This window comes from Coregonus lavaretus (assembly GCF_964263955.1).
Source record: "Coregonus lavaretus genome assembly, chromosome: 3".
Classification (NCBI taxonomy): domain Eukaryota; kingdom Metazoa; phylum Chordata; class Actinopteri; order Salmoniformes; family Salmonidae; genus Coregonus; species Coregonus lavaretus.
In genome coordinates, this window is record NC_139990.1 from 45,193,805 (window position 1) to 45,220,964 (window position 27,160).

The window sequence follows — 27,160 nt, forward strand, 5'->3', positions numbered from 1 at the left end:
CAAGTGTGACTCAACCAAAATAACATGTTCAACAATAATTAATATGTTATCTGAGAGGGAGGTGTCAGGGATGCACAGAGCCATCCTGTATCTCTTTGTGTATCCTACTGTGTACTCTTTCTGAAAATGATGTTTACGACACCCAAAGTTCAAATATTGATGTTTAACCACTAGGCTATAGGGCAGGGGTGGGCAAACCTTTTGGCTCAAGGGCCACATTGAGTTTTTGAAACCAAGTGAAGGGCCACACACTATATGCTTGACAAAACATGTGATGCCTTTATTCATTTTAACATTGACACGCAACTACTAGTGTACTGTAGGTGTACATATGCTTGCAGAACAATTCTACCCTTGTACCATTTCTACCCTTGTTTTTTGTGAACAAAATTCTCACAAAATTGATATAATTTATAAGATCACAGACAAACACACACACAGATCCTGCATCTCTACCCTTGTAAAGTACAATCAAACTTACAGTCACAATATGCAAATTTAAAAATAGATATATAAATTATTATATGACTGGAGAAATGCAAAATGTAACAGCAAAAAAAAACTATTCTAACATTTGAGTGAAACATATGGTAAGAGCATTCGTTTCATTTGGAATGGTCCGTTTTTGAAAGCATATTAAGAAACAATTCTCATCTCCATTGTGAGCCATATTTACAGTTATCCAATCACCTCAGCCCAAATCTGACTGATTAGTTATTACCTGTATCCAAGTGCATTGCTGCATAATTCTCACTGCATGACCATCACCATGAAAAAGCATAATCCTTGCCTACCCCAGTCACGGTTATTCAAGTCTTAATGTGAACAATGGGTCTGGTCACCTCTCTTGGCAAGGGCATCAAAGTCTGGTGTCATCTTTGATGTAGAGATTCTCAGAACAGCTGACAAGTGGTCATTTGTTAAATTTGACCTGTGACAGGATTTGTTGTAATTCATGACTGAGAACGTTTGTTCACACATATGTGGACCCGAATAAAACAAGCATCCTTTGGGCGTGCTTTTGAATGTTTGGAAACTTTGTTTCATTCAGTGATCCATAGAAGTGGTCTATTGTTGCTGTTAGCATGCTTGCTTGAAAAAAAATGAAGATTGAGATTATATTCCTTAAAAACGGCAACACTTTCTTGTTATATCAGACATTAAGTCCAATATTAGCAAAAAAAAAGTATTTTGCTGTCCATTCTTCTTTAAACACACAACATTCAGAGTCCACTTTTCTCATTTCCGCAGCACCCATTTTTCACGTCAAAAGTCGTCAAGCAATGAAGTGGCTGTGATGACTGAGCGCATGTATGAAAAAAAAAAAAATTATGCACTCACTAACTCTAAGTCGCTCTGGATAAGAGCGTCTGCTAAATGACTAAAATGTAAAAAATCGAATTCTGAATCTGACTGTAGGCCCAAATACAGAGCGCGCTGCCAGGCTACATCGCCATTTATTGGAAGTTGTTTATATAATAAATCGTAACTCAAATCTAATAATATTTAATACGTTTTAAAAATGTCTTGCGGGCCGTACTTTGCCCCCCCTTGCTATAGGGTTCAACATTCAATGTCAGAGAGGTTATCAACTCCAGGTGTAAAAAATAAGCTCAGTGAAACGGTAAATGGTTTATGATTCTAGATCAGTGATAGTGTTTAGGGCCCTGAGTGTTTCTAGATCAGTAATCATGTTTAGGGCCCCTTAATCATGTTCCTTGCATCTCTCATCTATAGAAAATCAGCAGAGTGGAATAATTTGTAATGAACATGGCAACACAAAACCAGAACAAATCATCATCGTTATTAAGATAATTATAGCTATAGGTAAAATGTTATCATTTTCCTTTACCAATCAATTCATACAACAACAATCTTTCGAAGTTGCAGTATCTGTCAGTAAGCCAATGTTCAGTCATGGTCAAAAGTTTTGAGAATGACAAGTATTGGTCTTCACAAAGTTTGCTGCTTCAGTGTTATGAGATATTTTTGTCAGATGTTACTATGGTATACTGAAGTATAATTACAAGCATTCCATACGTGTCAAAGGCTTTTATAAGGTCGCAGTTGTAAATGAGAACTTGTTCTCAACTGGCTTACCTGGTTAAATAAAGGTGAAATAAAAATAAATAAATTATGCAAAGAGTCAATATTTGCAGTGATGACCCTTCTTTTTCAAGACCTCTGCAATCCGCCCTGGCATGCTGTCAATTAACTTCTGGGCCACATCCTGACTGATGGCAGCCCATTCTTGCATAATCAATGCTTGGAGTTTGTCAGAATTTGTGCGTTTTTGTTTGTCCACCCGCCTCTTGAGGATCGACCACAAGTTCTCAATGGGATTAAGGTCTGGGGAGTTTCCTGGCCATGGACCCGATGTTTTGTTCCCCAAGCCACTTAGTTATCACTTTTGCCTTATGGCAAGGTGCTCCATCATGCTGGAAAAGGCATTGGTCATCACCAAACTGTTCTTGGATGGTTGGGAGAAGTTGCTCTCGGAGGATGTGTTGGTACCATACTTTATTCATGGCTGTGTTCTTAGGCAAAATTGTGAGTGAGCCCACTCCCTTGGCTGAGAAGCAACCCCACACATGAATGGTCTCAGGATACTTTACTGTTGGCATGACACAGGACTGATGTTAGCGCTCACCTTGTCTTCTCTGGACAAGGTGTTTTCCGGATGCCCCAAACAATCGGAAACGGGATTCATCAGAGAAAATGACTTTACCCCAGTCCTCAGCAGTCCAATCCCTGTACCTTTTGCAGAATATCAGTCTGTCCCTGATGTTTTTCCTGGAGAGAAGTGGCGTCTTTGCTGCCCTTCTTGACACCAGGCCGTCCTCCAAAAGTCTTTGCCTCACTGTGCGTGCAGATTCACTCACACCTGCCTGCTGCCATTCCTGAGCAAGTTCTGCACTGGTGGTGCCCCGATCCCGCAGCTGAATCAACATTAGGAGACAGTCCTGGCGCTTGTTGGACTTTCTTGTGTGCCCTGACGCCTTCTTCACAACAATTTAACCTCTCTCCTTGAAGTTCTTGATGATCCGATAAATGGTTGATTTAGGTGCAATCTTACTAGCAGCAATATCCTTGCCTGTGAAGCCCTTTTTGTGCAAAGCAATGATGACGGCACTTGTTTCCTTGCAGGTAACCATGGTTAACAGAGGAAGAACAATGATTTCAAGCACCACCCTCCTTTTAAAGCTTCCAGTCTGTTATTCTAACTCAATCAGCATGACAGAGTGATCTCCAGCCTTGTCCTCGTCAACACTCTCACCTGTGTTAACGAGAGAATCACTGACATGATGGCAGCTGGTCCTTTTGTGGCAGGGCTGAAATGCAGTGGAAATGTTTTTTGGGGATTAAGTTAATTTTCATGGCAAAGAGGGACTTTGCAATTAATTGCAATTCATCTGATCACTCTTCATGACATTCTGGAGTATATGCAAATTGCCATCATCAAAACTGAGGCAGCAGACTTTGTGAAAATTTGTATTTGTGTCATTCTCAAAACTTTTGACCACGACTGTACTGTCCCCACAGGCTACAGGCAACGATGCATTGTATTTCAAGTCTCTCTTCACACGGCCACAGGAGGTCGCCAACACGCGTACAATGTGAAGGTCCAATCCTGCATCGTCCTGACAGCGCGCTGGCTGCTGCTACTGGCCGAGTTTACGCTAGAGGAGGGAGTCCCTATCCCACTACCGTCAGACACCACAAGCCTAGCCGTCGCGTCCGCAGCACCTTGCCTGCCTGGCTGCCTGCAATGCCCTTGGATACTGCAGTCCCTCTCATCTCTACACAACTTACATTATTCTGAACGCGAGAATAATAGCTGGAAAATACTTCAGGACAGGACAAGGGATACTGGATTTATATTACAGTGTGACGGCGTTCAGTGTCTTTATTTCTGTGAGCCTGTATGGGGCGAATGGAGAGGAGGGTGCATCGATAATTGAGGTAGCAGAGCAGGAATTGCTGCCTGCTGCAGAAAACCTGACGGCTCGGTGGATTTTGATTTGTTGCTGGGACCAGCAGTCGGGCGCGGGGTTGCGGGTCATATCAAAGGATTTCGCCAGACAGAGCGCTTCTACTTTTTGAGACCCGAGTTCTAAAAAACCGTCTTGCATGGATACAACATCATGGCTACGTTTGTATGCAGGGTACAGTTCTTAGATGATACTGATCCATTCAACAGCACCAGTTTTCCTGAGCCGACCAGACCCCCTCAGTACACTTTCAGAGAAGATATCCCCCTTATCAATCAGATTGCTGGAGTCCACAGGCTTCTCAAAGCCCCACACAAAGTATGTGAAGTGTTTTATGGCTTTATTAGTTCTGACAACTGAATTCTTTAGTATTCTTCGAACTTTTTCTATGCATAGAAATTGGCGAATGTAGCCAATTTGGGTTGTTTTGTCATATCAATATTGAAGTCCTAGAATAGTGGTTTCAATGGTTATGACACAATAATGCAATTGCAAACTCATATCCCTAACTCAAAATTGTTAGTCAACATAGTTATTTTACTGTGATCACTTTCACATGTGAATTAGTTTTAGGCATCTGCACCACTGATTCACCAGCATGCAAAAGTTGATGTTTTGAAAACATTTTTTAAATCTTGCAGCCAAGGTATTCTGAAATGGAGGACATATTGATCTATTTCAGGACCAAATGTAACCAATCATAACCAATAAAGTGTCCAGTCAAGTGTTAACAGGTTTCAGGATGGGTACAGTACTGTACATCAGTGATTTGAGTCAGCCTACACAGGATATCTATGGCTATGACTCCCCACAATAGCAGTGACTGCATGTAATCCACAGCTCAGTGGCTTTAATACTTTCCTCTAATCAGGATGGAGAAACCATTAATGGTAAAGTAAACATTCTCGTGATTGATGCTACCGGCCTGGGAGAATAAGACATGTAAACAAACTATGAATACCATGCCCAGAGGGCTAGTTTTAGTGTGGTATTCACTGGGGTCTAGTGGAACGCTGCATGCATGGACAGCTGATGAGGACCATGCTGGAATGGATGGACAGACCTAGGTTGCGTCCTAAATGGCACCCTATTCCCTATATAGTGAACTGCTTTGGACCACGGCCCATAGGGTATTCAGAATTCCATAACATTGAGGACCTAGGTCAAAATAAGTCTACTATATACCTAGGAGATGGGGTGCCATTTGGGACGCAGTCTATAGGCTGGACGGGTGGGAACTAGACTGCCATGCCATGGCCTTGGTCAGGGGGACAAGCAGCTGTGACCGTTAAATGGTGTTCTCCCTAGGCAGACGGGTTGCCTTGCCTAGCCCACATTAACCATCATCCTGTTGCCCTAGGTCTGGAATTTCTGAGACTAGTTAAATGGTGACCACAACAGTAAACCTCTGTTTAGCTGACCTGATCTCTTCACCACAACCAGTAATTGACCAAAGTTATCGGAATCTTCTGAAAATTTGGTAATTAACAAAAAGTCTATTGCAATCTAACGTTACTTTGGTAATTTATACTTGAATAACTTAAAAATATATATATATTAATATATATATATATATATATATATATATATATATGTATGTATAGTATTCAATTTTTATATCTGTGTCCATATTGTTCATGAGTTTCTAGTAGATAGACCATATGGTTGAAATAAAAATAGCCTAATTAATTTTAAAAAGCATCTAATCAACAATGGCATTATTTTCAATTACTATTGACTTTTTTCACACCTGCCACCAGTTTGACACCAAAACATTGATAAGAAATACATGTTGACAGGATATTTCATGCTGAAACCCTCATATTAAACACCAATGGTATTCACTAAGTTGATGGTTTAAATTTAGGATCATGTTTTACAGCTTTGTCATTATATTTTCTGTTTTAAAATCATCTTATTAAATAATTTCATATATTTTACTTGTGAAAATGCCAGAGAGAGGGCCAGATATAATTACAGATACCTGTGATAATCTGAAGTACCCAAAAGGGCCAGTAGATGTCTTGTGGTAGAGTACATAAAATCCTTGAAAGATACCAAAATTATGGTAGTTTACTGTTAAACTTAGAACGTTTCCAGTAATATACCCTCCCTTTGCAACCTAACCACGACTCTATTAACGTAGAACAGTGTTTCCCAACCAGGGGTACTAGGACAATCCACAGGGGGTACTTGAGAAGACTGGTAAAATACACATGAGGGGGTACTTGAGGGGTACTCCGGGCAGAGCAAAATTCAGTTGGTGGTACAGTAACCAAAAAAGGTTGGGAACCGCTGCCGTAGAGGACTGATGCAACAACCACACAATGGCTAATGTGCCCTTTGGTTTCTAACGGGGCCGCTGGGAAAGACAATATTATTGTGCTGTTTTAGTGAAAAGACAAACAATCAAACAAACAAACAAAGAAATGTAACAGTTAACGCTAACCTAGGTTTGACATCTTGTCATCTTGTGGTTCTTTGCACAACTTTTGACTTCCAACTCAGATTTCCCACTCCTATTTGGTAGTTTTAGACCACATCCAATGATCTATTGTTCAGACTGAATGGTATTTAGACACTGCTTGTAATTTTGATTAACCAGTCTTTGAAAATCTATACTCAGAATGTTTTTCCAGTACCAAGTCTCTCTTGTGACTGTGACATCATAGGTATAGCATCCTTGCCTTGTTTAAGCATCTCTGTGTCAACTATGCTGAATCATTGGCTGGCTCCTTTGAATAGTAAACATTTTGACCTATCGTCCTCAACATAGCCCTCAAAATTAGCCTACTTTTCCATTTCAATGTAATTTCTCATCTTCACTGGATTTCTTTCCTTTTTCCATTCCCCTCCGGCTTCACTGTAGATTTTTGGACACCCCAGCGTTCCTGTATTTGGCCACTCATGCCTCATGTCTGTCTTCATTTATCCCCACTTATTTCAGGAGGCGATATGTTCCTAGATATTCATTGTTATGTCTGCTTTGGCTAAATAGTTGGCCTACACCCATATCATTGTATTGCCAGTTTCAAACAGATCAAAGAAAGTGGTCTCTCCTTCTCAATATCTTTCTTTTAGAAAATCCCTAACAGTGACAAATGATGTCAACCAGATGCTTAGCTATTCTTTGTCTCTGACGATCATTCAGAGGATCCCTCCCTCTCCAGTTGAGATATAAACATACTTCCCAGTCCTGATGGATTTATCTGGATCTAAACACATTGTCAGAGGGCCTCATCCTCTGACCATGACATTTAAACAGAGTGAAGAGGAGAAGAGGCCCATTGGGTTTGGAGACAGAGGAGCTGACTCTTATGTTGAGCATTCATCAGCCCCGGTTGAAAAGTCACGCAGGTCCCTAATACAAAGTTAATTTGGGATCTTTCTTCATTCTGTCAGATCAATTGTCTTTTTCACTGGGTTTGAGAAGAGCTCGGTAGATAATAAGTCACGGAAACCCACAGGATGCTGTGGAACACCACAAGAGCCTGGTTTTCATTCTAGAACCCGTTCCACTCCACTCTGCTCTGACCAACAGGATGGGAAGGGAACTCTCTCCCTGCTGCCTGCTCTGATGAAAAGGGGAGGGAAGGAGGCTGACAAAAAGTCTGGCTGGACTTGTTTGGTTTCCACACTCGGTTGGTCTCCATCTCCTGCTGCACCAGCCTTAGTTTAAGCAGAAGGCAGTTTAGCAGAAGGCCTACGGCACCACAAAGTGCCAACGAAAGGCTCTGTGATTCCCTGCCTGTGAACTAACTGATGCACTAGTGGTTAGTTTCAACTGGCTAACCAGACAGCAGCAGCTGTAGTTGTCAATAAGAGCCCAGGCAGATACCATAGGACTGTCTCAAAGGGGAAACCTCATTATTTATGTCTATGTTGAAACTCGAAAGTATCCATGGCTCTGTGTTTTAACATTTTCACATCCACTTGTCTTCAGTGAGTTATTGGTAGGCATTTACTACCATAGACACCAGTAAACACACGTACAAACACATTCAGACAGATATGCAAGTTCCCAATTGCACAGTCATACATTGACCACCTGTGTCTCAAAGGGTTGCCTCCCCACCCGCTACATCTCTGGGGATGACTGAGAGTGGATATACAGACTGGGATGAATAGCCCAGTGCTAACACATGGTACCAGGGGAGCCAGACAGGACAGCACACTAGCAGATGCTGCTGCTGTCCCAGACTTGCTTCCTCCCTCTCCTGCTCCTGTCAGTTCCAACCTGACTGACTGCAGTCTCTCTGGGGTTGAGAGGTGGAGATGGCTGGGGATGGAGTGGGGGGGGGGAGCGGTGGAGACGGCTGCCTAGAGATGGTGATGCCATGGGGACCTGCCTGCCTCATTGCTTACATTGACAATCAGCTCAAATAGGCAATGCCCTCTGAGCATTCATACACAATCAGTATCATATTCAGTTTGTGTTGGATTTAGAACGTCTTTGTGCACGAGCATGGATTGCGTTATTTTACTTACACACGAAGTCTAACCTTCAAATAGCACTCAGCATCCTCTGTTTGTAGATACCACTGAAACTCTTTGATCAGAGTTAGATAGAACAGAACGTACGAGGCATGGCCTGACTCAGGATTTCATCTCATAATTCAGTCCTGCGTAATGTATTGTCCTTTTGGATGACTAGGCAGACTGTGAATAGACACAGTGTGTTCAGTATGCTAGGGCTGTGTCCCACAGTCAGCCCAATGTATCACCGTGGGCACACTGCCTGTCCCCCAGGACATCTACAGCACATGGTGTCACAGTCAGGCCAAGAGGATCATCAAAGACCTCAGCCACCTGAGCCACGGCCTGTTCACCCCGCTACCATCTAGAAGGCGGAGACAGTACAGCTGCATCAAAGCTGGCACCGAGAGTCTGAAAAACAGCTTCTATCTCCAGGCCATCAGACTGTTAAATAGTCACCACCAGCCTGCCTCCGCCCAGTACCCTGCCCTGAACTTAGTCACTGTTACTAGCTGGCTACCACCCGGTACTCAACCCTTAGAGACTGCTGCCCTATGTACATAGTCATTGAACACTGGTCACTTTAATAATGTTTACTGTTTTACCCACTTCATATGTACAGTGGGGAAAAAAGTATTTAGTCAGCCACCAATTGTGCAAGTTCTCCCACTTAAAAAGATGAGAGAGGCCTGTAATTTTCATCATAGGTACACGTCAACTATGACAGACAAATTGAGGAAAAAAAATCCAGAAAATCACATTGTAGGATTTTTAATGAATTTATTTGCTAATTATGGTGGAAAATAAGTATTTGGTCACCTACAAACAAGCAAGATTTCTGGCTCTCACAGACCTGTAACTTCTTCTTTAAGAGGCTCCTCTATCCTCCACTCGTTACCTGTATTAATGGCACCTGTTTGAACTTGTTATCAGTATAAAATACACCTGTCCACAACCTCAAACAGTCACACTCCAAACTCCACTATGGCCAAGACCAAAGAGCTGTCAAAGGACACCAGAAACAAAATTGTAGACCTGCACCAGGCTGGGAAGACTGAATCTGCAATAGGTAAGCAGCTTGGTTTGAAGAAATCAACTGTGGGAGCAATTATTAGGAAATGGAAGACATACAAGACCACTGATAATCTCCCTCGATCTGGGGCTCCACGCAAGATCTCACCCGTGGGGTCAAAATGATCACAAGAACGGTGAGCAAAAATCCCAGAACCACACGGGGGGACCTAGTGAATGACCTGCAGAGAGCTGGGACCAAAGTAACAAAGCCTACCATCAGTAACACACTACGCCGCCAGGGACTCAAATCCTGCAGTGCCAGACGTGTCCCCCTGCTTAAGCCAGTACATGTCCATGCCCATCTGAAGTTTGCTAGAGTGCATTTGGATGATCCAGAAGAGTATTGGGAGAATGTCATATGGTCAGATGAAACCAAAATAGAATTTTTTGGTCAAAACTCAACTCGTCGTGTTTGGAGGACAAAGAATGCTGAGTTGCATCCAAAGAACACCATACCTACTGTGAAGCATGGGGGTGGAAACATCATGCTTTGGGGCTGTTTTTCTACAAAGGGACCAGGACTACTGATCCGTGTAAAGGAAAGAATGAATGGGGCCATGTATCGTGAGATTTTGAGTGAAAACCTCCTTCCATCAGCAAGGGCATTGAAGATGAAACGTGGCTGGGTCTTTCAGCATGACAATGATCCCAAACGCACAGCCCGGGCAACGAAGGAGTGGCTTCGTAAGAAGCATTTCAAGGTCCTGGAGTGGCCTAGCCAGTCCCCATTTCTCAACCCCATAGAGAATCTTTGGAGGGAGTTGAAAGTCTGTGTTGCCCAGCGACAGCCCCAAAACATCACTGCTCTAGAGGAGATCTGTATGAAGGAATGGGCCAAAATACCAGCAACAGTGTGTGAAAACCTTGTGAAGACTTACAGAAAACGTTTGACCTGTGTCATTGACAAAAAAAAGGGTATATAACAAAGTATTGAGAAACTTTTGTTATTGACCAAATACTTATTTTCCACCATAATTTGCAAATAAATTCATAAAAAATCCTACAATGTGATTTTCTGGATTTTTTTTTCTCATTTTGTCTGTCATAGTTGACGTGTACCTATGATGAAAATTACAGGCCTCTCTCATATTTTTAAGTGGGAGAACTTGCACAATTGGTGGCTGACTAAATACTTTTTTTCCCCACTTTATATACTGTATTCTAGTCAAGGCTCATCCTATATAACTACTGCTGTACACACCTTTTCTATTCATATACTGTCCATACTGTCTATACACACCATCATATACAGTTTTTCTTAGTCACTTCTTCTGATGTTTTCCAGCCCCTCTAAAATACTCTGAGGGGCCAGGGTCAATTTATTTGGAATGCCAGAAAGCATCCGCTCTGACACATTTCAACGTTATGCGAAGGAGAAATGCAGGACAGGCAGTCGTTGGAAGATGGACACACTCTTTAACAGATTCACTTTTTTGGGAAGCTTGTCTTCCTGCTAATTATTCCAAAGAAATTCCAGAGGCCCATAATGAGAAATTATGCTAAATGCTGTAAGATCTAGGTTTGTTCTCCTTCACTGTGGGTGGACTGTAGTTCTCTTACTCATTGTTATGTACAGTTGAGGTTTGGCCTGTCAGTTTCTCTGTGTTTCGGAGCATACAGTTCTACATTCACACAGAGCTACTGTGGCTCCTTGTTCAGGCTCATCCCTTGCACGCTTGACAGAAGATTACTGTTGTGGTCTCTCTCATGTGTATTGTGTGTTTTAAAGAGCGTGCTAATTCCACTGTCTTGGGATAGAGACCACAGACAACATATCCACCGTAGACAGAAATAAGGTTGGAACTCTGCCCAGACTGTAGAGGCAGTACCATCAAAACCTTCACTGGTTCCAACTGAAACCTTCAAGTAAAGGGCAGACAAAAGGTCATTTACCCTCAAAAGTTTCCAATTGTTCATTTACTAATGAACGGTTCCAATTACTAAATGTTCCAATTGTTCCTTCCCCCCACAAATAAATAGTGTTTTAAAAAATGTACATGCAGCGCTGATAATTGAGTTATTTATAAACCTCCAAACTTGGGGTATTTTCTCCCCTTGTCAGCCTCTACGCCTGCAACAACGCAGCGGCAGGAAGAAATTGAGGGTGAGATTTCGTTTGGAATTGGAGAATTGTATGCTTTTTATTTTTAGCTGTCACTGCCTAACTGCCTGCCTCTCTGGCCGGTGGACCACAGTGCGGTGGAAGGGAGAGGCCAGGCCTCAGTGTGAGACTGTGAGCAGGATTGGTGGTTACTTCTCTGGACACTGGGACCACAGGGCCTTGTTGCTCGGGTTCAAATCCTGGGCTGGGCAGGGAAGAACACATCTACTGCCACTGCCGTTAATCTATGAGCACTGTTCCTGGATTAAGGGCCATTTCTTTGGATCACTAATGCATTTCTGGCCTGGATACTAAGGCTGTAATCTGTAATCCATCAGGTCTATTATGTAATGGGAGGTGTGTGTGTGTGTGTGTGTGTGTTTGGTTCACTAGTGTGGCCTGTCTGCTCTGGCCTGACTTGCAGAGGTTTGGAGTCATAACCTCTATGTAGAGAAATGCATTTCTTGAATTCACACTAATTGCTGGTTACTGCTTTGACTTCTGCCCCATGTTTTTGTCCATTTCAGCTCTTGATACTGAGTATACTGTGTTAGAGTGTCTTAAGAGAAGAGGAACTCAATGTCTTTTCTGTAGTCTTCATTTTCTTTATTCAGTCAATAGACATCAGTTGTATGAACAGAAGTGGACTCACAACGTCCTACACTAGACTGAAACAATCTGCTTGTACTGTATGTCGTTCTGTTATGTAACCCTTTCAGTCCAAGATGATTTATCTAGCGTCTCCTTACAGATGATAGACCCCTGGATAGTCTTTTTAGTCCTTTCCATGTCCTGCTTAGTTTCATTTCACACCCATTCCATTCCATCCTATAGGTCTTCAAGGCATGCCTGCTCTTCATGGACCTAAATATAGTGGGCCTAACTTTGGCCTGCACGAAACACTGGAGATCCTGTCAGTGCTGAATCTGTCCTGTAATCTGCTGAAACTCTCTCTCTCAGATTTACAGTAAGAGCATCTTAAAGAAGACTTATCCCAGGCCTTGAAGTTGTCTGTTTTCCCAAGGGTAGCTCTTCACTGTGTCTGTCCACTCCTGAATAGATCAGCCTTGTGTGACGCTTGTGATATTTCAGGTAGAACATTGAGAAGAATGTTTCCAATAATACATTGTTTTTTTTTTGTTTTTTTGTTGCTTTATACTGCTTTAAAGCAAAGAGACAAGACAGTTTCACTCAGTCAGTGTGTTATCCTAGCTGACCACATGTTTTGTTTCAGTTCTCCATCTTGACACAGTCCTTGGGTGCCGCAGTACAGCCAAAAACAAACATGAGTGGCTGAACAGATCAAAGCTGCTCCCCTCCATAATGTATTTTCCAGTTAGCAACCTCCCTTTACCCTTTCTCCATGTTTAATTAAGTTACAGTAATTCAAGGGGAGGAAGTGGAACCACATCAGAGCTAGCACAAATCACAATTGTGTGTAATTTCCAAAACAGTTGGTATTGGATTTTCACATTGGTTGTTTTTCTTCAGTGGGTAGTGGTTACCACTCTCGATGCAGCTAGTTTGTGGCACATATTTGACAAACTAGTCTTCAATGATGGTCTTCTCTCTGCCTTGTGTTGTCTGTCTCTGTATAGGCCTGCTAACCCTGAAAACCAAACACTGCTGGGTCAATGACAGGAGGAAAGAGCCAATTGATTCCTTCTCAAATGGTTTATTTATTCTCTGTAGCAAACTCAGACACCCTAGACAGAGTAGAGCAGCACAGACTCAGACACCTTAGACAGCCTAGAGAACCACAGACTCAATACCCTAGACAGCCTAGAGCACCACAGACTCAATACCCTAGACAGCCTAGAGCACCACAGACTCAATACCCTAGACAGAGTAGAGCACCACAGACTCAATACCCTAGACAGAGTAGAGCACCACAGACTCAATACCCTAGACAGAGTAGAGCACCACAGACTCAATACCCTAGACAGCCTAGAGCACCACAGACTCAATACCCTAGACAGCCTAGAGCACCACAGACTCAATACCCTAGACAGCCTAGAGCACCACAGACTCAATACCCTAGACAGCCTAAAGCACCACAGACTCAATACCCTAGACAGCCTAGAGCACCACAGACTCAATACCCTAGACAGCCTAGAGCACCACAGACTCAATACCCTAGACAGCCTAGAGCACCACAGACTCAATACCCTAGACAGCCTAGAGCACCACAGACTCAATACCCTAGACAGCCTAGAGGAGCTCTCTGTAGCAGACTCAACACCCTCAGTGTTTCCCCTATATCATTGCCGCCACTCCAAAAGATATGATAAAAATATATATTAGTGGAGGAGGCGTAAGGGAGCAGGGGGGATAAGCAGGTTATGAAGGTGCTCACTGTTCCTACACCTCTCTATCCTCACTTATCTTGGTTGCTTCCCAAATGGCACTCTATAGGGCTCTGGTCAAAGGGAGTGCACTATATAGGAATAGGGTGCTATTTGAGATGCAGACCTTTTCACTGCATGGGGCAGTGCTGCTGACAGTGGTCGATAAACACTCCCTCACTGCCATTGGAGGTTGGAGAATAACCTAAAATACACCTAGCTAGGTCCTGTTCCAATACGTTACAAATGCTTCCTTCCTTGTTTCATTGAGGTAAATCTTGATTACCCAGAAGAAAGTTTGTCATTTCACATGAACAATTGTGATTACCTTTGTGCAAAGGAAGGAAGCGAAGTCTTCTCCCTCGCAAAATGGAAACTCTTGGGCAAATCCCTCCCTTCTGCTAATTTCACCCGTGTTTATCATGGCCAAAAAGCAAATATTTGTTTTCATGAATTTTTATGATAAAGCCAATTTTGACTTCATGGCTGTGGAATCTAGTGGAAACTGTTTATCATCCGCACACAGGCTTGAAAATCAATGCACCAATATAAGCACCACCTTCACCCAACCTGATTTGTCCAAATAATCAAATAATGAAAACCAAAAACCAGGAACTACTGCTGCTCGTAATCACACAATTCCACGTGAGCCTTGATAGATTCTTGCTGTTTCATGTCCACGAGAATCTGTCCACGAGAGATAACACTGAGGTAATTGCAGCTCTATCAGTAATTGGATAGTCTAAACAAAGCAAGGGTACATACCGCCCTTTTATTTACGTACATCAATCCAACCAATTCAGATCTGTGAATCCTTTAAAAGGAAGCTAGGAAGGAAGGATGCATTTCTAAAGTATTCAAACAAGGGCCTAGTTTAGCCTATGACCTGTTCAAATCAAATCAAATCAAATCAAATTTTATTGGTCACATGCGCCGAATACAACAGGTGCAGACATTACAGTGAAATGCTTACTTACTCCCAGAACCTTGAGATGTTATGAACCGTATGAAAGCATTGAAGGGATATTTTTCATAGAACAAGCATACCTAGTTATTTTCACAGTGATGCAAGACATAATGAAATGAGTGATGGATTGATAACAGATTGATAGGATAACAGGAGAGGTTGTGAGACGTCACTCCATTACCTCACTCAGAAATGTTAGCTATGGACGTATACATCCATCCAGCATACAAACAGCCCATGTTTTGACTGAGTTCAAACGTTCCTCTGGGCAGTTGGAGGGAAACCGAGCACCATGGATTGTCCATGGATAGCCAAATTGTGTGCTATTGGCTGGGGTTAGCGTTGAGGAAATCAAGGGTGTGTCGTAGCTTTAGCTGTATAATATATAATAGCTATAGTGTGTCGTAGCTTTAGCTGTATAATATATAATAGCTATTGTGTGTCGTAGCTTTAGCTGTATAATATATAATAGCTATAGTGTGTCGTAGCTTTAGCTGTATAATATATAATAGCTATAGTGTGTCGTAGCTTTAGCTGTATAATATATAATAGCTATAGTGTGTCGTAGCTTTAGCTGTATAATATATAATAGCTATAGTGTGTCGTAGGTTTAGCTGTATAATATATAATAGCTATAGTGTGTCGTAGCTTTAGCTGTATAATATATAATAGCTATAGTGTGTCGTAGGTTTAGCTGTATAATATATAATAGCTATAGTGTGTCGTAGCTTTAGCTGTATGAAGCGGGAGGTATTAATGATGCAATCTCTCTCTTTATCTCCTATCTAGCTTGATGACTGTTCCCTCCAGCTCTCCCAAAATGGGAGCTACCTGGACTTGGAGTCTACCCTGGCAGAACAGAGAGATGAACTCGAGGGATTTCAGGAGGGAGGGTAAGCACTCTTTTTATTCTACCTTTTAATAACGCTCTGTCTCATTAACCTATTTCAATAGCTGATCGTACCCTTATAGCTCCATTACACGGGGTCTTTACAAAGTAAGAAAACAAACGTATAATCTTTAAAAATGGTATGTTCACTGCGGAATATGTACAGGATTGTAAGCCTTGTACCGGCAGCACTTTTATATTTGTACATGTAAAAAATGTAGGTCATATTCTCTACACTTCAAAAGATCAGGCTGGGATTGAGTCCAGAGTGGTTCTGATTGAAGATCAGGCTGGGATTGAGTCCAGAGTAGTTCTGATTGAAAGCACAACTGGCACTACCTTGCAGGTGCATGCATCACAAGCCAAGCTACAGTGGTCTAAGTAAGAATACCTTTTCATGTTCCTTTCTGTGGTTTCAATGAGCTGTTATGAACCATAAATACAACTATATTTAAACCATTTATTACTCAAGACTGACTTGAAGTCTGTTGTACAGCAGTGCTGTACTGTGGTTAGTACAAAGCAGATTTTGAAAAGCACCCGCGGAGGGGGGAGGGAGGGAGGGAGAGAGGGAGAGAGGGAGAGAGGGAGAGAGAGAGAGAGAGAGAGAGAGAGAGAGAGAGAGAGAGAGAGAGAGGGGGAGAGGGAGAGGGAGAGGGAGAGGGAGAGGGAGAGGGAGAGGGAGAGAGAGAGAGAAACTGTTCTGTTCAGAGGTATTCCTCCAGCTGTAACTAGCAGGTCAATACAATGTCATCATTGTTTTGAGGAAGAGAAGAGAGAGACAAATATATTTCAATCCCTTGCCTGGGGGATATGTATTCATTCATATGTATTCATATTCCCCCAGTCTAATGTGATTTTATTACAGTGATGAGGATCACAATGACACCCATTCTGGTTCAGGTTGAATGACTGAAATAATCCCTTATCCTGGCCTCCACCCCTTTTAGATTGAGATGTCCCGCCCTTAAACTGCTCTCTGTAGGCGGGGTGGGTGGAGTGTGGGGAGTTAGGCGGGGGTTGAAGAGCTAAGATGACAGTCTTTACCTCACCTAGAGCCCAGCGCTCTCTAGGCTAGGGAATAAGGCCAATCCTGTGATTCAACTACAAGGGATTTCAACAGTAATACCAAAAGCCTTATGATTCATTTGTCAGTCAATGGAGCCTGTTGTAGACCAACTTTCAGAAGCAGACGAAACACTTTCTGAAATTTGTCTCACACATTTTCTTGCATCTAAGGTGGGTTTGATACGGTATCAGCCGAGTTTCAACAGCCGCTGGTACAGAACATTCCATCTGTCATTCCTTCAGAGGGTTGTCAGTGACATCTGGGTGGGTATCTTGAAGGCCTTGGATGTGGGTGCCAACACTTATCAAAGTGGCAAGGGAGGGATGGCATTGGTTGGTTGTTTTTCAACCCTACAAATGCCATAGAGTTTACATGGCATTCCTCCACCCATGTCACTTAAAATACCTGGGCGACGTCCCAAATGGCACCCTATTCCCTACGTGGTGCACTACATTTTACCTGAGTCTTAGTAGTGAATAGGGTGCCATTTGGGATGCAACCCTGGTCTCTCTGTTTGGCAGAGGGAGTGAGCAGTGATGACATCTGAACAATTTAAGCAGGGTGGACACCATGATTTTGGCCCCGATTTGGCTGTCCCAGACAAGTTTTTGAGATTGGAGACAAAATCCCAATGTCGTTGCCTACTCGGGGAGCGCGGCCATCACCGACGCTCGTTTCATGTGAGAGGGTCAGAGACGCAATCTGAGGGCTACCAATCTCGTCTTTGAGCAGTCCCAGACGTCCCGTTGATTTTATCGGCACAAAATCTGCAATGTTCTTGTAGTGTGAGATGTGCAACCACAAGTTTTGAGAAGGGTGATCAACAATAGCCAATGAGAGCTCGCCAGTGAAGAAGCCAGTGAGATGATGACGTTGTTTTGCATCACCCAGAATGTGTAGACTCTCGAGAAGGAGCGATGACTACTACGATTATGCGTTTGTACTTGCCTTTAACCAAAGCCAAAGTGTCAAATCGTTACAGGTCTGAAGTTCACAAGTAATGTTATTCAATTCAAATTGTTGTCTAGATATTTCAACTCTGTATGGCAAGAGTGAATGTCTGACTGAACATGTTTGAGGCTGCTTTGAGCCACAGCTTGTTGTAGCTACGTTAAATCTAATCACATCAAAACATCATTGTTTTGGCGAGACAGCATGGTATGGAGAATCCTCACGACCCGGTGAAGAATCTTGTAGTGTGTGACCCTCCGTCTGTGCCACATCGTTAAGTGTGCGCACCACTACGTTGGCAAGACAGGAAACGACAGGAAAGATGGTGGTTTATTGTGAGAGGCTCAGCGATGTTAGGATTTTAAAAGTTGTGTAGTGTACACCCGGCTTTAAGAACAGTGGGCACTGGGCATGAAGGATCATGGGTAATCACTTCCTCACCTTAGGATTGGTTGTACTTTCAACGCTCTTGATAAAGATGCCCTCACTTTAAAAAAAATGTATGTAGTATTTATTAGGATCCCCATTACAGCCAAGGCAGCAGCTACTCTTCCTGGGGTTCAAACATGGTTAAAACAGTTACATCACAACAAAACACAACTACAGCCTACATAATCAATAACACAATACATCACACAAGACATTATTACTCTAGTATTACACATTTACAATATCAAATCAAATGTACAATATCAAATCCAATCTGTATTTGTAAATAGCCCAGTATTTTGTCTCAAAGTTATTTATCTTCAAAAACATATACTGTATTTTGACAGCACAAGGGCTGAATGAACAGGGCTTTGCATTTGAGATAACTTTCCTCAAGTCCAACCAAAGAATGATACCTATCATATATACACAGAAATGTGTGGCTTGAATCTGTCTTTTTTATATGAAAGTACATTTGAGTACAATATCAACCTCCATGTTATTTTATTCAGTCCATATGGTTTTATGTGCTCAGCTCTACCCTGCAGTGTGTTGATATGAAATCCATGTTCCGCCCAGCTCTCAGTCGATGTCAGACCGACCCACAGTTGGCATGAGATTTCCTGGTCGGCCAGACCACAAGCATCTATGGATTTATTTGTGTTACTTGGAATTCATAGGCTGTTCACTGGGCTTGGTGTTTCCATTGGAGCCGAGGCACTACTCTCATTTCCCAGTTTCATCAAAAGTCATTGTGAGGCTTATGGAAGTCTAGAGAGAGCCTTGTGAGGTTAAAGTGGTCTACTTCTTCTCTCGTCAAAGAGGGAGGCTGCCAGGGGCATCACTGTGCCAACTGTCTCTGTCTGGTATGGATGTGTGTCATTAAACCCACACAGTGCGTCTGAGAAGGCCAGGGGGTGTAGAGGGGGATTGAGGGGGTTTAGGGGGAAGGCGGCCGGGCATTATTTGTAATAGCAGGGTAATTCTGCCTGCTGGCTTTTTATTGAGTGGATGTGCCCAAGTTCACAACCCCCCGCTGTTCACTGTTGTTGATTCGTTATGATTATTAGGCTTGTAAAAAGGCCTGATGAGGTATTTCACCTTTACTTGTTCATTTTGGTTTATTTTCTTTCTCTGTTTTTTTTGCCGTATGGGATCTTTCAGCAACTCAACTTCAACTTTGTAATATATTATTTATTCACTATGTAAAAAGAAATCTGTATTTTACCCCAAGTTTGCTGGTGCTTTACATATTCCAGCAGCGGCTACAACTTCAACAGACCTAAGACTGGCCACTGTGTATCTAGAGGCTACAACTTCAACAGACCTAAGACTGGCCACTTTGTATCTAGAGGCTACAACTTCAACAGACCTAAGACTGGCCACTTTGTATCTAGAGGCTACAACCTCGACAGACCTAAGACTGGCCACTGTATATCTATCTAGAAGGTTCCAACTTCAACAGACCTAAGACTGGCCACTGTGTATCTAGAGGCTACAACTTCAACAGACCTAAGACTGGCCACTGTGTATCTAGAGGCTACAACTTCAACAGACCTAAGACTGGCCACTGTGTATCTAGAGGCTACAACTTCAACAGACCTAAGACTGGCCGCTGTGTATCTAGAGGCTACAACTTCAACATACCTAAGACTGGCCACTGTGTATCTAGAAGCTACAACTTCAACAGACCTAAGACTGGCCACTGTGTATCTAGAGGCTACAACTTCAACAGACCTAAGACTGGCCACTGTGTATATATCTAGAAGCTACAACTTCAACAGACCTAAGACTGGCCACTTTGTATCTAGAGGCTACAACTTCAACAGACCTAAGACTGGCACCTTTGTATCTAGAGGCTACAACCTCAACAGACCTAAGACTGGCCACTGTATATCTATCTAGAAGGTTCCAACTTCAACAGACCTAAGACTGGCCACTGTGTATCTAGAGGCTACAACTTCAACAGACCTAAGACTGGCCACTGTGTATCTAGAGGCTACAACTTCAACAGACCTAAGACTGGCCACTGTGTATCTAGAGGCTACAACTTCAACAGACCTAAGACTGGCCACTGTGTATATATCTAGAAGCTACAACTTCAACAGACCTAAGACTGGCCACTGTGTATCTAGAGGCTACAACTTCAACAGACCTAAGACTGGCCGCTGTGTATCTATCTAGAGGCTACAACTTCAACAGACCTAAGACTGGCCACTGTGTATCTAGAGTTTACAACTTCAACAGACCTAAGACTGGCCACTGTGTATCTATCTAGAAGCTACAACTTCAACAGACCTAAGACTGGCCACTGTGTATCTAGAGGCTACAACTTCAACAGACCTAAGACTGGCCACTTTGTATCTAGAGGCTACAACTTCAACAGACCTAAGACTGGCCACTTTGTATCTAGAGGCTACAACCTCAACAGACCTAAGACTGGCCACTGTGTATCTAGAGAATACAAATTCAACAGACCTAAGACTGGCCACTGTGATCGATCTAGAGGCTACAACTTCAACGGACCTAAGACTGGCCACTGTGTATCTAGAGGCTACAACTTGAACAGACCTAAGACTGGCCACTGTGTATCTAGAGTTTACAACTTCAACAGACCTAAGACTGGCCACTGTGTATCTATCTAGAAGCTACAACTTCAACAGACCTAAGACTGGCCACTGTGTATCTAGAGTTTACAACTTCAACAGACCTAAGACTGGCCACTGTGTATCTAGAGGCTACAACTTCAACAGACCTAAGACTGGCCACTGTGTATCTAGAGGCTACAACGTCAACATACCTAAGTCTGGCCACTGTGTATCTAGAGGCTACAACTTCAACAGACCTAAGACTGGCCACTGTGTATCTATCTAGAGGCTACAACTTCAACAGATCTAAGACTGGCCACTATCTATCTAGAAGCTACAACTTCAACAGACCTAAGACTGGCCACTGTGTATCTAGAGGCTACAACTTCAACAGACCTAAGACTGGCCACTTTGTATCTAGAGGCTACAACGTCAACATACCTAAGTCTGGCCACTGTGTATCTAGAGGCTATAACTTCAACAGACCTAAGACTGGCCACTGTGTATCTATCTAGAGGCTACAACTTCAACAGATCTAAGACTGGCCACTATGTATCTAGAGGCTACAACTTCAACAGACCTAAGACTGGCCACTGTATATCTAGAGGCTACAACTTCAACAGACCTAAGACTGGCCGCTGTGTATCTAGAGGCTACAACTACAACAGACCTAAGACTGGCCGCTGTGTATCTATCTAGAGGCTACAACTTCAACAGACCTAAGACTGGCCACTGTGTATCTAGAGGCTACAACTTCAACATACCTAAGACTGGCCACTGTGTAGCTAGAGACTACAACTTCAACAGACCTAAGACTGGCCACTGTGTATCTAGAAGCTACAACTTCAACAGACCTAAGACTGGCCACTGTGTATCTAGAGGCTACAACTTCAACAGACCTAAGACTGGCCACTGTGTATCTAGAGGCTACAACTTCAACAGACCTAAGACTGGCCACTGTGTATCTAGAGGCTACAACTTCAACAGACCTAAGACTGACCATTGTGTATCTAGAGGCTACAACTTCAACAGACCTAAGACTTGCCACTGTGTATCTAGAAGCTACAACTTCAACAGACCTAAGACTGGCCACTGTGTATCTAGATGCTACAACTTCAACAGACCTAAGACTGGCCACTGTGTATCTAGAGACTACAACTTCAACAGACCTAAGACTGGCCACTGTGTATCTAGAAGCTACAACTTCAACAGACCTAAGACTGGCCACTGTGTATCTAGAGGCTACAATTTCAACAGACATAAGACTGGCCACTGTGTATCTAGAAGCTACAACTTCAACAGACCTAAGACTGGCCACTGTGTATCTAAAAGCTACAACTTCAACATACCTAAGACTGGCCACTGTGTATCTAGAGGCTACAACCTCAACAGACCTAAGACTGGCCCCTGTGTATCTAGAGAATACAAATTCAACAGACCTAAGACTGGCCACTGTGATCGATCTAGAGGCTACAACTTCAACGGACCTAAGACTGGCCACTGTTTATCTAGAGGCTACAACTTGAACAGACCTAAGACTGGCCACTGTGTATCTAGAGTTTACAACTTCAACAGACCTAAGACTGGCCACTGTGTATCTATCTAGAAGCTACAACTTCAACAGACCTAAGACTGGCCACTGTGTATCTAGAGGCTACAACTTCAACAGACCTAAGACTGGCCACTTTGTATCTAGAGGCTACAACGTCAACATACCTAAGTCTGGCCACTGTGTATCTAGAGGCTACAACTTCAACAGACCTAAGACTGGCCACTTTGTATCTATCTAGAGGCTACAACTTCAACAGATCTAAGACTGGCCACTGTGTATCTAGAGGCTACAACTTCAACAGACCTAAGACTGGCCGCTGTGTATCTATCTAGAGGCTACAACTTCAACAGACCTAAGACTGGCCACTGTGTATCTAGAGGCTACAACTTCAACAGACCTAAGACTGGCCACTGTGTATCTAGAAGCTACAACTTCAACAGACCTAAGACTGGCCACTGTGTATCTAGAGGCTACAACTTCAACAGACCTAAGACTGGCCACTGTGTATCTAGAGGCTACAACTTCAACAGACCTAAGACTGGCCACTTTGTATCTAGAGACTACAACTTCAACAGACCTAAGACTGGCCACTGTGTATCTAGAAGCTACAACTTCAACAGACCTAAGACTGGCCACTGTGTATCTAGAGGCTACAATTTCAACAGACCTAAGACTGGCCACTGTGTATCTAGAGGCTACAACTTCAACAGACCTAAGACTGGCCACTGTGTATCTAGAAGCTACAACTTCAACAGACCTAAGACTGGCCACTGTGTATCTAGAGGCTACAACTTCAACAGACCTAAGACTGGCCACTGTGTATCTAGAGGCTACAACTTCAACAGACCTAAGACTGGCCGCTGTGTATCTATCTAGAGGCTACAACTTCAACAGACCTAAGACTGTCCACTGTGTAGCTAGATACTACAACTTCAACAGACCTAAGACTGGCCACTGTGTATCTAGAGGCTACAACTTCAACAGATCTAAGCCTGGCCACTGTGTATCTAGAGGCTACAACTTCAACAGACCTAAGACTGGCCACTGTGTATCTAGAGGCTACAACTTCAACAGACCTAAGATTGACCACTGTGTATCTAGAGGCTACAACTTCAACAGACCTAAGACTGGCCACTGTGTATCTAGAAGCTACAACTTCAACAGAACTAAGACTGGCCACTGTGTATCTAGAGGCTACAACTTCAACACACCTAAGACTGGCCACTGTGTATCTAGAGGCTACAACTTCAACAGACCTAAGACTGGCCACTGTGTATCTAGAAGCTACAACTTCAACAGACTTAAGACTGGCCACTGTGTATCTAGAGGCTACAACTTCAACAGACCTAAGACTGGCCACTGTGTATCTAGAGGCTACAACTTCAACAGACCTAAGACTGGCCGCTGTGTATCTATCTAGAGGCTACAACTTCAACAGACCTAAGACTGGCCACTGTGTATCTAAAGGCTACAACTTCAACAGACCTAAGACTGGCCACTGTGTATCTAGAGGCTACAACTTCAACAGACCTAAGACTGGCCACTGTGCTACACTGGAGGTTAGAACAGCAACACTTCTCTAGGTTCAACACAAGCTGTATCCCATTCTGAAGGAGAAAGTCCCTCCGTCTACCATCTATAATAAAGGTTACCAGTGATGTAAAGTACTTAAGTAGAAATACTGTAAAGTATTACTTAAGTCGTTTTTTGGGGTTATCTGTACTTTACTTTACTATTTATATTTTTGACAGCTTTTACTTTTACTTCACTACATTCCTAAAGAAAAGTATGTACTTTTTACTCCATACATTTTCCCTGACAACCAAAAGTACTCGTTACATTTTGAATGCTTAGCGGGACAGGAAAATTGTCTAATTCACACACTTATCAAGAGAACATCCCTGGTCATCCCTACTGCCTCTGATCTGGCGGACTCACTAAGCACATGCTTAGTTTGTAAATGATGTCTGAGTGTTGGAGCGTTCCCCTGGCTATCCGTAAATAAAATAAAAACAAGAAAATGATGCTGTCTGGTTTGCTTTATATAAGGAATTTTAAAGTATTTATACTTTTACTTCTACTTTTGATACTTAAGTACATTTTAGCAATTATATTTACTTTTGATACTTAAGTATATTTAAAACCAAATACTTTTAGACTTTTACTCAAGTAGTATTTTACTGGGTGACTTTCATTTTTACTTGAGTCATTTTCTATTAAGATATCTTTACTTTTACTCAAGTATGACAATTGGGAACTTTTTCCACCACTGGAGGTTACAGATTACAATCTACATTCCAGAGGCGCCTGTGTCATGCCTAGTGTCTTTCCAACCTGATTAAAGTATGACCCTCTGACAGAGTGTTTAAAAAGCGTGGAGATATCCATGTCACGGGAGCTTAGGGGCCATAATCACTTCCACACCCTGTGTTGTGGAGGGCTGGAGGCCGGCTGGATGGAACCATAAACTACCCAGTGTGATTGTGACTACCAATCCCCAGCATCATTTCTAACCCTGCTCTCTCTGCTGTAATCTCAGTCAGTGATTACAGTTGACCGTGGCACCTGGCCATAATGTGGTGGGAGAGAGGCTGAGGTCCCAGGAATATTTGTGCAGATTACATGGATGAGAAGTGGGAGCCTGACTAAGCCTTCCTGGGGAGAGTCTGTCTGATGTTGTGCGTATAGGGGCTATATGGAATTCTGTGTGGAATTCTGGGAACATTTAGGTGTTGGCCCTGGTGTTGTTTTTACATGGATGTGTGACAGTGATTGACACCTGATTAGTGAATGTGTAAATCCTCTAGAACTTATTTCGCTGGTTTGACACAGAAAGATAACACAAGGTACTGTTATTGACCACCTAATGGATTCCACATGTGTAATGCATTAGAACATCATCTTTTTTTATCTTATGTTATGTAGCCTAGCTAGCTGCCATAAGCACACATGAAGTTCACACTTTTTAGCATTCCGATCCTGGCTTCAAGGCAAATGTTTAGAAGCCAGAAACCTTGTTTCTACATTGTTGTATTGATGGTGTGTTGGTGACGTTTTTGACAGCCAGTTAGAAGTCAGCTGTGTTAAACCTCCAGCCATCCCAGCCCTGTTGAAGGCCTCAGATACTCCACTGTTTCCCATCAGATCCAGTCATCCCTCAGATACTCCACTGTTTCCCATCAGATCCAGTCATCCCTCAGATACTCCACTGTTTCCCATCAGATCCAGTCATCCCTCAGATACTCCACTGTTTCCCATCAGATCCAGTCATTCCTCAGAGGACGGCTCATTTTCATTTATTTCCTTTCTTTCTGACCGACTTGGCCATACTTCTATAGACACCCAGCTCTAGTTCTCCAGATCAAAAACGTTCAGAAACAACCAGAGGAATTTTGAAACTAGGGGAAAAAAAGTCAAGTAGATCTTTAACTTACTATGAGGAAAATAAAACCATATTAAAATCCCTGAGGTGTTTGCAGAGCAGTATAGTGATCTTAGCAGTGGTTTGGTGTGTGTGTGTGTGTGTGTGTCTGTGGGCATGGGCATGAGTGTGCGTGTGACACCATGACCAGTCCCAGCCAATGGTTAGCCAGAGAGCTGACTTGACAAACATGTTCACAGACCAGGCTAGAATATGACCTCTGGGGCTGTAGAAGAGAGACAGACCAGGCTAGAATATGACCTCTGGGGCTGTAGAAGAGAGACGGACCAGGCTAGAATATGACCTCTGGGGCTGTAGAAGAGAGACGGACCAGGCTAGAATATGACCTCTGGGGCTGTAGAAGAGAGACGGACCAGGCTAGAATATGACCTCTGGGGCTGTAGAAGAGAGACGGACCAGGCTAGAATATGACCTCTGGGGCTGTAGAAGAGAGACGGACCAGGCTAGAATATGACCTCTGGGGCTGTAGAAGAGAGACGGACCAGGCTAGAATATGACCTCTGGGGCTGTAGAAGAGAGAGATGCAGGAACACAGACCAGGCTAGAATATGTCCCTCCAAGCAGCCAGATCTGCTGAGTCAGCCAGCCAGGGGGCCTCCATGGGGCCTTCTAGTCTGCCTCTAATTGGCCGACACTACAGTGTGAGGTATGAGGGGGGAAGTGCAGTGCTGTGCTGGGTTTGACTGCTCTCCAACTCTAAGTCTGCGTGCCGCAGCTGAGGTAAACGGCTAAATGCTCCCCACCCTCCTTATCCTCTCTGTGGGCACAAACCACACGAACGTGCAAACACACACACACACACACACACACACACACACACACACACACACACACACACACACACACACACACACACACACACACACACACTGTGTGATGTCTTTATAAACAGGCCTTGTAATGCTCAGGCAAATAAAGCCTGAGAGAGAGCAAGGAGCCTCTTGTCTCAGCCTGGCAGACCAGACCTCCCATTGGTCCAGGAGGGAGTTGATAGCCTGCGACTTGGACTGTGTCCCAAATTGCACCCTATTCCCTATGGGCCCTGGTCAAAAGTAGTGCAATACAGTTATATAGGGAATAGGGTGCCATTTGGGACGTATACTTTGACTAGGGCATTAGGATTACCACAGGGCTTTATGGGCATGCTGGTCATAGTGGTGAAAAGGAGAGAGGGGTAGCTGCTGGTCGTAGTGGTGAAAAGGAGAGCGGAGTAGCTGCTGGTCGTAGTTGTGAAAAGGAGAGCGGAGTAGCTGCTGGTCGTAGTGGTGAAAAGGAGAGCGGAGTA

The 27,160-nt window shown here is 43.2% G+C and overlaps 1 protein-coding gene across 1 annotated transcript in view; it reads left to right on the plus strand.

Annotated features, from left to right (window-relative positions):
* Window positions 1-3,703: 3,703 nt before the first annotated feature.
* The window catches only part of LOC311107476 (FH1/FH2 domain-containing protein 3-like), a gene marked incomplete at its 3' end in the record, with an annotated part of 171,805 nt that continues 148,348 nt past the window's right edge, over window positions 3,704-27,160 (plus strand). The window contains exons 1-2 of the mRNA XM_084149972.1: window positions 3,704-4,310; window positions 15,745-15,848. Coding sequence (XP_084006098.1) covers window positions 4,146-4,310; window positions 15,745-15,848 — 269 coding nt within the window. The 5' untranslated portion in view covers window positions 3,704-4,145. The remainder of the gene's footprint in view (window positions 4,311-15,744; window positions 15,849-27,160) is intronic.